This window comes from Lithobates pipiens, unplaced genomic scaffold (assembly GCF_037356315.1).
Source record: "Lithobates pipiens isolate NorthernLeopardFrog02 unplaced genomic scaffold, aLitPip1_a1.2 Scaffold_8, whole genome shotgun sequence".
Classification (NCBI taxonomy): domain Eukaryota; kingdom Metazoa; phylum Chordata; class Amphibia; order Anura; family Ranidae; genus Lithobates; species Lithobates pipiens.
This window is the reverse complement of record NW_027507903.1, coordinates 636,014,034-636,026,115: the sequence shown is the minus strand read 5'-3', so window position 1 is coordinate 636,026,115 and position 12,082 is coordinate 636,014,034. Positions and strand designations below refer to the sequence as shown.

The window sequence follows — 12,082 nt, the reverse complement described above, 5'->3', positions numbered from 1 at the left end:
ATAGCGTTTTCTTTGATGTCCAAAAAGTAAAATTTTAGTCTCATCAGACCAGAGCACCTTCCTCCATTCATTTTGGGAGTCTCCCGCATGCCTTTTCGCAAACTCAAAACGTGACATTTTCTTTTTTGCTGAAAGTAATGGCTTTCTTCTGGACACTCTGCCATAAAGCCCAACTCTATGGAGCGTACAGCTTATTGTCGTCCTATGTACAGATACTCCAGTCTCTGCTGTGGAACTCTTGGCAGGTTTGCTGTTGTGCCATGTTCTTTCCATTTGGTTATGATAGATTTGATAGTGCTCCTAGGGATCATCAAAGATTTGGATATTTTTTTTATAAACTAACCCTGACTTGTACTTCTCAACAACAGTGTCCCTTACTTGTTTTTCGAGAGTTCCTTGGTCTTCATGGCAGTGTTTGGTAATGACAGATCTTGTGATACTAATGCCACGTACACACGCTCTGAATTTTCCATCAACAAATGTTCAATGTGAGCTTGTTGTCGGTATTTCCGACCATGTGTAGGCTCCATGGAATTTCCGATAACAAAAATTTGAGAGCTGGTTCTCAAATTTTCTGACAACAAAACTCGTCGGAAATTCCGATCGTGTTTACACAATTCCGACGCACAAAATTCCATGCATGCTCGGAATCAAGCAGAAGATCCGCATTGGATATTGAACTTAATTTTTCTTGGCTCGTCGAACGTCTTGTATGTCGCCACGTTCTTGACGTTCGGAATTTCCGACAACATTTGTGTAACCGCGTGTATGCAAAACAAATTTTAGTCAACATCCGTCGGAAAAAAATCTAAGGATTGAAGGTAAATGGTTGCATCAGAGTTTTATGTAAATATTTTTCAAATTTTACTTCACCAACTATTGTGTTCTGATCCATCACATATAATTCAGATAAAAATAAACATTGAGAAAATTATCACCTTTCAGTCCCTACAAACCAAAATCCCTGACAGACAGATCCCTTTCTTTAACTTCCTACAGATCAGGCATTTTCTCCTTGACACACATTCAACCACAAACTGGAGTAGAGAACTGACCTACTTTGAAGAAATTTGCAATAGAAGAACACCGCAAAGACATTTAATCTCTGAGCTATATCCCCTTCTCTTTCCCAAAACATCTCACCTACACGATCCTGCTATCAATAGCTGGCGGGTAGACCTTCAGGTTGACTTGACACAAGAACAATGGGACAACATATTGACAAATATACACAAAGGCTCTAAGAATGTGTCCGTCCAAGAAAATGGATACAAACTCTATTCCAGGTGGTACAGAACCCCTGTACTTTTACACAAATGTTTCCCGAGAACTTCATCCCTCTGCTGGAGATGTGGAGAAGCAGAGGGAACACTTGTGTACATCTGGTGAGATTGCACCGTTATCAAACCATACTGGATGGCCATTCACCAGCTCATTTCCAAAATAACTACCTTTACACCTGATTTCACTCCAGCGCAATATCTACTCCACCATACATCCATGCATCAAAGCCACTATCGGAAATCCCTGGTGATACACTTGATAAATGCAGCCAAAATGTGCATTCCCACTAGGTGGAAACAAACCACGCCGCCTAGCGTAAGAGATTGGCTACAGCGAGTGAATCGAATAAAGGAAATGGAAGAAATTGTTCATCAACTTCACGATCTATCACCTAAGTTTACAAAAGTTTGGGCATGTTGGTTGCATTTCCAAGAGTCTGTAGAATACAAAACATTACACGATAACCTATAACCCGACCTAAGGGACACATATATTGGCCTTACAGGCATACCTGGATTTTTCTGTGCAGCCTAGGAGAAGTCGTTGGACTACCCACTTGGGCTTTCCTTCCTTCCTCACCTACCCCTCCATATTCCTTCTTTTTGACCCTTGCCTCCTGACCCAAACTTTAGATAGTCATTGATTCTGCAGAACTATCTCTTTTCGTGTCCACAAATTCTTTATCCTGGTTATCAATAAGATAGACTATACTACATGACCACATGGATCAGTTAATGTTGAAAACGACAGATAGAAATATTTCATAACCGGAGTTAAGTGGTGACACTCTTGTCACTCCCACAGTCAGAGCCCGATTGGGGTGGGAGTGACGAGAGATCAGTCATCTCTCTTTCCACGATGTATACGTTTTCCCATAGATACGGCGTCTACTGTCAACTTTCAATTTTATACTCAAGACCACTCCCATTACGACACTTGCAAGTATATGCCCTCCCACGATAGTGAGAGTCATATCATCAATGGAAAGGTTTAGGAGTGTTGAACTATGGTTTTGTTCTGTTTCATAATTTCATAGACTAGATTACTCATTGCTTCCATGCAAAGTGCTGGATTACTCAAGAACAACTGAAAACATATACGAAGTTATTCGGGGTGTTATATAGTACACAGAATGTTTAAGAAAGGACCGTTTTTCTTTTTGCTATCTCTGTGTACATGTACCATTGTTTTGTAATTATCTATGCATAACAATTTACTTGCTTACATGTATGGTTTGAAATACTTAATAAACTTGGAAAAAAAAAAAAAAAACATTGAACTAAAGGCTGTAATGTAGCAAACTAGGTAAAAAGCCAAGGGAGGTGAATACTTTTGGAAGTGCAGTGTTCTAGATAGCATTCATCCATCCACCGTGCTCTTAATATAGGTGTTGCTAGAAACATTATAGTCCAATGCTTCACTACAAATTTCGGTAAATTTTCGCACTCACCAGATCCCTACAGGACTATTCAAGCCTTTAGTGTTATTATGGCTCACAAAGCCTGAATCAAAAACTTTTTCTTCCTTAGATACTTCTCATGAGCTCCGCCAGACCACGGGCATATATTCAGAAGTGGGTAAACACGCGTCCCCACTGAACGAGACATATTACATGTTGTGGTCCCCAGAGGCACGTCTTCCAGGTCGGTCGGTCGCTGCGCACCACTAGCGGATATTTCGGAGCTGGCCACACTTCTTATACACAGTCCTTAGTCAAGATATTCTTCTTTTACCTGTGGCTGATGGACTTGGTCTCACAAGGCTTGTTGGGATTGTGGAATTTTCTCCCTGCATAAAACTCCTCCTGAAAAGGTCATGCCCATATCCATCACTATGTTGGAGCCCTTCGACCTGGTCACCATGGACTTCCTAACTGTATCCAGCACATGCTGGCTATAACTATGCCCTGGTTTTTGTTGACCATTTAACCCAACCAATGACTAGACAGCTCCAACCATGGCTAAGCTATTCTGGGAGCATGTGGTACAACCTTACAACTGCCCAAAATGGATCCATTCAGACCAAGGCCCAAACTTTTAATTGGTAATCTACTCCAAACTGTGTTGTCTCGTTGGCATCAGGAAGTCGTATACCACTTTGTATCACCCCTGGGTAATGGGGCCAATGAACAGTTCAGCTGCACTATTGTGGGCCTAGGAAGAACCCTCGAGCAGGAGCACAGTAATCTTCAGCATGTAGGGGCCGTAGTGTAGGCACGGGATGCCTAGCACCTTGGTGCATGAACACTGGGATCAAATTCAGAAAGCCAAGCAAGTGGTACTGGATAGACAAAAAGACTTGGCCTTGGACCCAGTATTGGATGAACTGCCATTGTGACCACGGGACCTGGTGTTGTTGAAAAATAACAAAAATGAGAGGGGCACCAAACTGGACCCACATGAGATTGTACCCCTTATCCGGTGGCCTTTCTAATCAAGTCTGGTGTACAATGTAGCCATGGAAGGGTCTAATCCCCTTAAGAGATCTTCATACTAACCTTCTGAGACCTTGTGTGATGAGTGGTGATTGCTCTACCAAACCAGCTGGAGACAGCCAGCCATATAACTCTGAGAATATACCACCAGTACAGAAGATGCCAGAGGAATGGTATCTGCCCCCTCTCCTGCTAGAGCCTTTGGCTTCTGATACTTGAGAGGCAAAAAACCCCAGCACAACAACTACCCCAGGGAGTTACAGAGACTGTTCAAAATGGTTTGACTCGGTTTTAACCAGAAGCTGATTACTTGCAATATGATTCCATACAGGACACTGGGAATCGTCGTCCCTCGCCGTCCAACTGCGTGTAGGAGTGTAGGCAGATGCAGTCTATTTTCCAACCATAGCAAAGGCAATGCTAGTTTCCTCTATGGTTTCCTGGATCACTGGGGCAGTGATCTAGTTGGATGCTGGAAACCCATGTCACTCTGGTGGCCATATTAGGTCAATCTATTTAGGAACCTGGCTGCTGGGATTGGCACGCATCGTTGCAAGTGGGGACAGGTTAGGGACAGATCTCCCTTCTATCAGGGAAAGTGACTAGTGGTATGGAGAGGTTTCTGTTGAGTAGGGACCAGACAGGGGCAAACCTTCCTTCTGGAATCCTCTAATTTGGGTGCTGACTGGCCAGTGTGCATTCCACCCTCTGAGACAGATGCTGTAGTCACACTCAAGAACTGCTCAGTACTACCCGGACAGACATATTGTGAGTGTTCCCAGTGGAGTCCCTTCCATCTAGGCAGTTGTATCATTGAACTTTCTTCCCAAAACATGCTCTGTTCATTGCAACTGTGATCTGTGTCACTGTCACCAATGTAGCACCCACCCACATGTCCTCTTATCCAAATCCTGTCCATAACATTAGGTGACATGCAGACCAATATTATTGGAACTAAAGTGACACAATCTCAGGGTAATAAAAATAACCCTTGTAGACATATTTCAAGTCAAATCAATAATATGTTGAAAGTAAAATTTCATTAAATGATACATTTCTTACCGCGTTTGACAAATGTAGTTGAATTATCTGCAAAAATGTTAGGGTAAAATTATGAGAATCATTCAAAGAACATACAATTCAGTTCTTTGATTAGACAGTTATTTCAATTTCTTGGACAATTGCAGCTTTCCCCTTTCCTTTTAGCTTCTGGTATTATAAACTTTAAGAGCAATGAGCAGTAAATAAATTGATCAGTATAGATACCTATTACCCCAATCATGTCCATAATAACACTACAGGCTCTCTAACCCCAATCCTGTCCATAATAAAATCACAAGTCCTCTTATCCCAATCCTTTCCATAATATAAATACAGGTCCTTTTACCCCAATTCTGTCCATAATAACATTACAGGTCCTCTTACACCAGTCTGTCCTCAATAACATTACAGTTCCTCCTATCCCAATCCTGCCAATAATAACATTACAGGTCCTCTTACCCCAATCCTGTCTATAATAACATTACAGGTTTTCTTATCACAATCCTGTCCATAAAAACTCTACAGTTCCTCTTATCCCAATCCTGTCCATAATATCATTACAGGTCATCTTATCCCAATCCTGTCCGTAATAACATTACAGGTCCTCTTGCCCCAATCCTGTCCATAATAACATTACATGTCCTCTTACCCCAATCCTGTCCATAAAAGCATTACAGGTCCTCTTATCCCAATCCTGTCCATAATAACATTACAGGTCCTCTTATCCCAATCCTGTCCAAAAAAGCATTACAGGTCCACTTATCCCAATCCTGTCCATAATAACATTACAGGTCCTCTTATCCCAATCCTGTCCATAACATTACAGGTCCTCTTATCCTAATACTATCCATAAAAGCATTACAGGTCCTCTTATCCCAATCTTGTCCATAATAACATTACAGGTCCTCCTATCCCAATCCTGTCCCTAATACAATTACAGGTCCTCTTACCCCAATACTGTCCATAATAACATTAGCTTACATTCTTTAGTTTAAATAGGTAATATAGATTGAATTATAGGAAAAGTTTCTTACCAAAAGTTGAATTCCATCCGTCTGCAGAATTTGAGGCAGAGTCAAGTGTTGAATAATTCAAAAGAAAAGAAAATTCAGTTTTCAGTTAAAGAAACAATTTTTTGGTAATTTTGTTTAGTTTGTGTTCTGTGTATATACTGTGTGTACAGTGGGGATCAAAAGTTTGGGCACCCCAGGTAAAAATGTGTATTAATGCATAACGAAGCCAAGGAAAGATGGAAAAATTTCCAAATGGCATCAAATTATAGATTAGACATTCTTATAATATGTCAAAAAAAGTTAGATTTTATTTCCATCATTTACACTTTCAAAATTACAGAAAACAAAAAATGGCGTCTGCAAAAGTTTGGGCACCCTGCAGAGTTAATATCTTGTACTGCCCCCTTTGGCAAGTATCACAGCTTGTAATAGCTTTTTGTAATCAGCCAAATGTCTTTCAATTCTTGTTTGAGGTATCTTTGCCCATTCTTCCTTACAAAAGTGTTCCAGTTCTTTAAGATTTCTGGACTGTCTGTCACGCACTGCTCTTTTAAGGTCTATCCATAGATATTCAATAATGAGGTCAGGAGATTGTGAAGGCCATGGCAAAACCTTCAGTTTACGCCTCTTGATGTAATCCCCCGTGGATTTTGAGGTGTGTTTAGGATCATTATCCATTTGTAGAAGCCACCCTCTCTTTAACTTCAGCTTTTTCACAGATGGCATCACGTTACCATCCAAAATTTGCTGAAATTTTATTGAATCCATTTTTCCTTCTACTCGTGAAATGTTCCCTGTGCCACTGGCTGCAATACAACCCCAAAGCATGATTGATCCACCCCCATGCTTAACAGTTGGACAGAGGTTTTTTTCATTAAATTCTGTGCCCTTTCTTCTCCAAACGTACCTTTGCTCATTCCTGCCAAAAAGTTATATTTTAACCTCATCGGTCCACAGAACTTGTTTCCAAAATGCCTCTGGCTTGTCTATATGTTCATTTGCAAATTTCAAACGCTGATTTTTGTGGTGAGGACGTAGAAGAGGTTTTCTTCTGGTGACTCTTCCATGAAGACCATATTTGTACAAGTATCTCTTTATAGTGGAATAGTGTACCACAACTCCAGTGTCTGCCAGATCTTTCTGGAGGGATCGTGCAGTCAAACGTGGGGTTTGAATTGCTTTTCTCACAATCCTGCGAGCTGTTCTGTGTGATATTTTTCTTGGTTTTCCAGATCTTGCTTTAACTTCCACTGTTCCTGATGACTGCCATTTCTTAATTACATTCCGAACAGAGGATATTGACATCTGAAAATGCTTTGCTATCTTCTTATAGCCTTCTCCAGCTTTGTGAGCGTCAACTATTTTCAGTTTCAGTTTTCTAGACAACTGCTTAGAAGAACCCATGGTGCTGATTGTTGGGGCAAGGTCAGATGAGTCTGGCCATTTAAAACCTTTGAGATTGATATCACCTGGTCTTCCCAGACGATGATTGAGAACAATCCATGACACTGGCAGGTCTCAGATTTGCAAAGGGGGCAGTGCATGCTATAAATTCTGCAGGGTGCCCAAACTTTTGCAGACGCCATTTTTTTGTTTTCTGTAATTTTGAAAGTGTAAATGATGGAAATAAAATCTAACTTTTTTTGACATATTATAAGAATGTCTAATCTGTAATTTGATGCCATTTGGAGATTTTTCCATCTTTCCTTGGCTTCGTTATGCACATTAATACACATTTTTACCTGGGGTGCCCAAACTTTCGATCCCCACTGTATCTATTTATGTATAGATTTATACTTTTCAATAATTTGCTATTCTGCAGGACTGTCCCTGGATTCTACCAAGGTCTTGGCACCCCGTAGATCCCAGCTGTGTCCTGCTGCTGACATAGTTCTGGGATGCGCATTTTAGCACTGATCTTTGAATTTGTTAGGTGGGGTGTTCGTGTTCTCCTGCTCTACATGATCACTGTAGCTCTGGCAGTGAGAGGAAGTGGTGCAGGATGCAGAGTGTGAATAGGGAAACATTCAAATGAACACCAATGACCCCCACAAACACCAATAATGCCCACAGACACCAATAATCCCCACAGACACCGATATCCCCCTAACTTCACCATTCACCAGCACTTTCCTCTTGTCCACAAGGTACCAGTGGCCTTTATCCCTGCACAGAGACTCAGTGCCTCCCTCCACATTGTATTGATTCACCCTTTACCCTAGAAAGCCCCAATTTCCCTCCTCTAACTCCACTGAGAACCAATGTCTTACCCTCCACTGAGTCATTTTTACTCCCATTGACCAATAATGACAAGCATTTTTTCCTGCCACTGACCACCAACTCCAGGCATTTTGTCAGGAAAACTGTGTTCAAACTTGGGCTCAAAGCAATACACATGCGCACAGAATTAGGACGATGCACACATCTACACAAGCACATGCACGTGCACATGAGCAATAGTGTGCTACATGTGCTTGTGAGCATGAGCATGCATGTTTAATGGACTTTGCCACCCAGTGGGCTATTTAAAGCCATACAGGACTCTGAATCATTGCTGAGTGGTCGTTGGCTCCTTCTTCCTGTGAGCTGATCCTGTGTACTTCCATATCCAGACCTGTCTTGTTGACCCTGCTTGTCCCTGAACCTCTGAGGCTGACTCAAGCTTGTTACCCGACCTTCTCTGCCTTTTGGCTAAGATCAAGTGTAGTATCTGTTCTTATCAGTTGCCAGAGGAGGTGCTGCACTAACCCTATAGAGAGGGGGGCAGGCAACTCCAATGGCGTCATTAGCACCTGGAAGGGCGGTTTCGGTAGGGGTCACGCCGTGCTGCCTGACAGATACTGCGGGCCAGCGAATGATCGAGTCTGAGCCATCCAGAAGGGTGCTCCTGGTGAGGATGGGTGCTGCATGCAGTCTGACCCAGAGGGTCGGTACCTGACCTTCTGGCCTAGATTGGGGCAGTTCTAGCTCTGGACAGTTTTTTGAGAGAGAACACCGGCACCTCCTCTTGAGGGGGAGGATCAGTTAGTACTTCCCGAATGTAATTAGGTAGGAGTGATGGGAGCGACGGTGGAGCCTGATGGTAAAGAGCTCTCACCAAGCTCTCAGAACTTCATGCCTTCCTGCCTGGGGTGAGGGATCCTGTGGTCTGGGTCGTTGGTCAGGGTTGGTGTTTGAAAGCATATGGAGTATGTGCCCTTGAAGTGGCAGTCCAGGAGTGCCATACAATTACTGTGGGTGAGGATCACTTTGATTTATGGCACCACGGTCACTGCACCATATAACACGCTTTTTTAGCACCTGCCTCTTGGTCGGGCCTTTTGGCTGGAAAGAGAGGAATTTTTTATTCCTGGCCGGAGGGCCTGGTCATTGTTTTACACAATGGCCACCTTTTCACTCTCCTCTTCACTTATTCCTCCCTCACTTTATTTAATTTATTTCCTTTGTGTGTCACTTTTTGTATTTTTGAGTTTGTACACGGTTTTGCACGTGTGATGAGTAGGGTGTAGGTCCTCGGGCCTGCACTGAAAGTCTTAGGAGGGGTGGACATGGCCTTTTGGCTTAGTTCACCATCACTCATGGGGTCTCTCTTCGGGGGAGTCCCACAGAGTACTTGGGTGGATGTGTTTTGGCAGACCCTCCAGAGAAAGGGGTCCGTCTGGTTTCGGCCAAATGGACCAGTGTAAGTACCCTTGTCCCCGTCAGGAGCCTAACACCCCAGGGGATTCAGGGCAAGGCCCCCTGATTTTAGAGGGCTTGTGTACGTTTTTGTGCCACCTCTTTATGATGTGCGCATTTTTTTGGCATCGGATGATGAGTTTATGAGTTTGTTTTGCACGGCATCGGCTTTCAAAAAAAAAAATAACCACCATATATCTTGCATAATAAAAAAAAATCCAATATAATAAAATATAGAAACATTTTATTCCATATCATAGTAACATAGTCATTTAGTAACATATTGGCATAGCAACACATTGGTATAACAATGGTAACATCGTAAAAACGCTTTTAGATAGGTGTTAGAGTGTGGTTTGTGGGCCTGATTTTTTTTATTTTAGATTCAGAGATCCACACAGGAGTTTTCAGGTATCATTTTGGTAGTCTGTTTATTTTCATCACTTATCAATTCGCTTTTTATTCTAGCCCCATCACTGTATCTACCCATCACTACTTTGTTCACATATCCGTATACCATGACACTAGTCACTATGATATATACACTCATAGGTCTTAATACATTATACATACAATTCAAATTTATTTTATAGATGGGCTTCCTTTATGTGGCTTACACTACCCTTCACTATCCATGGGGGACTCGTCCCGGGGACTTCTTTCTTTGTTGGCCATTCCATTGGTGTCCTGGGGATTACTGCCTCTGCTCCCGGGTTGATGATCTGCCCGGCTGGCCCTTGCCCTCCAATGCCTGTGCCCAGACTCATGGTTGGTCTGTAAGTATTAGCAGGGGACTCACTCTTGTACAATTCCTTCTATACATTACCCAATTTAATAATTACCTTTAATACCCTTATAGACATCTACACTGCATCTGTTCCTGAAGAGTGACAGTTTAGCCATGAAACGCGTCGAGCTATTAGATGCTGCCTATATTACTTGTATATACTATCAACAATATGTTCCAGTGAATTCTACCAATTTTAATTATGTTTTATACTGTGGAGACAAGCACAATGAGTCTGGCAATTTTATGATGTCACCATTGTTATACCAATATGTTGCTATGCTAACATGTTACTATATTAATATGATATGGAATAAAATGTTTCTGTATTTTATTATAGTGGATGTTTTTTTTATTATGCAAGATATATGGTGATTATTATTATGGTTTACCTACCAGACATCATTGTGTTGTGTTGCCTCTCTGGCTGCATGTTTCTCCTATATATCTCAATTATCGGGTATGGAGGTACAATCCTCCATATAAAGTCCCAAGCCCTCCTTTTTTCTTCACTATGAGTTGCACTAAGCTGCAGGTAAAAAGCATGTGTGTGTATGTATATACAGTGGTGTGAAAAAGTGTTTGCCCCCTTCCTCATTTCCTTTTCCTTTGCATGTTTGTCACAATTAAGTGTTTCGGAACATCAAACCAATTTAAACAATAGTCAAGGACAACACAAGTAAACACAAAATGCAATTTGTAAATGAAGGTGTTTATTATTAAAGGTGAAAAAAAATCCAAACCATCATGGCCCTGTGTGAAAAAGTGATTGCCCCCTAAACCTAATAACTGGTTGGGCCACCCTTAGAAGCAACAACTGCAACCAAGCGTTTGCGATAACGTGCAATGAGGCTTTTACAGCGTCCTGGAAGAATTTTGGCCCACTCATCTTTGCAGAATTGTCCTAATTCAGTTACATTAGAGGGTTTTCGAGCATGAACGGCCTTTTTAAGGTCATACCACAACATCTCAATAGGATTCAGGTCAGGACTTTGGCTAGGCCACTCCAAAGTCTTCATTTTGTTTTTCTTCAGCCATTCGGTGGTGGACTTGCTGGTGTGTTTAGGATCATTGCTGCTGCAGAACCCAAGTTCGTTTCAGCTTGAGTACACGAACAGATGGTCGGACATTCTCCTTCAGGATCTCTTGGTAGACAGCAGAATTCATAGTTCCTTTTATCACGGCAAGTCTTCCAGGTCCTGAAGCAGCAAAACAGCCCCAGACCATCACACTACCACCACCATATTTTACGGTTGGTATAATGTTCTTTTTATGAAATGCAGTGTTCCTTCTACGCCAGATATACTTGGACACACACCTTCCAAAGAATTCCACTCTTGTCTCATCGGTCCACAGAATGTTGTCCCAAAAGTCTTGGGGATCATCAAGATGTGTTGTGGAGAAATTGAGACGAGCTTTGATGTTCTTTTTGCTCAGCAGTGGTTTTCTCCTTGGAACTCTGCCATGCAGGCCATTTTTGCCCAGTCTTTTCCTGATGGTGGAGGCATGAACGCTGACCTTAACTGAGGCAAGTGAGGCCTGCAGTTCCTTGGACGTTGTTGTGGGGTCTTTTGTGACCTCTTGGATGAGTCGTCGCTGCGCTCTTGGGGTAATTTTGGGCGGCCGGCCACTCCTGGGAAGGTTCACCACTGTTCCATGTCTTCGCCATTTGTGGATAATGGCTCTCACTGTGGTTCGCTGGATTCCCAAAGCTTTGGAAATGGCTTTATAACCCTTTCCAGACTGATAGATCTCAATTACTTTCTTTCTCAATTGTTCCTGAATTTCTTTGGGTCTCGGCATGATGTGTAGCTTTTAAGGATCTTCTGGTGGACCTTACTGTGT

At 42.2% G+C, this 12,082-nt stretch overlaps 1 protein-coding gene and 1 pseudogene across 1 annotated transcript in view; one reads left to right on the top strand and one right to left on the bottom strand.

The window, feature by feature from the left end:
* The window catches only part of LOC143961561 (uncharacterized), a 456,309-nt gene that overhangs the window by 44,914 nt on the left and 399,313 nt on the right, over positions 1-12,082 (bottom strand). Inside the window, exons 11-12 of the mRNA XM_077470870.1 lie at positions 5,794-5,814; positions 4,781-4,807 (exon numbers count right to left, since the gene is read on the bottom strand). Of these exons, the coding sequence (XP_077326996.1) occupies positions 4,781-4,807; positions 5,794-5,814 (48 nt within the window). The remainder of the gene's footprint in view (positions 1-4,780; positions 4,808-5,793; positions 5,815-12,082) is intronic.
* On the top strand, positions 8,444-8,525 carry LOC143964650 (U2 spliceosomal RNA; annotated as a pseudogene).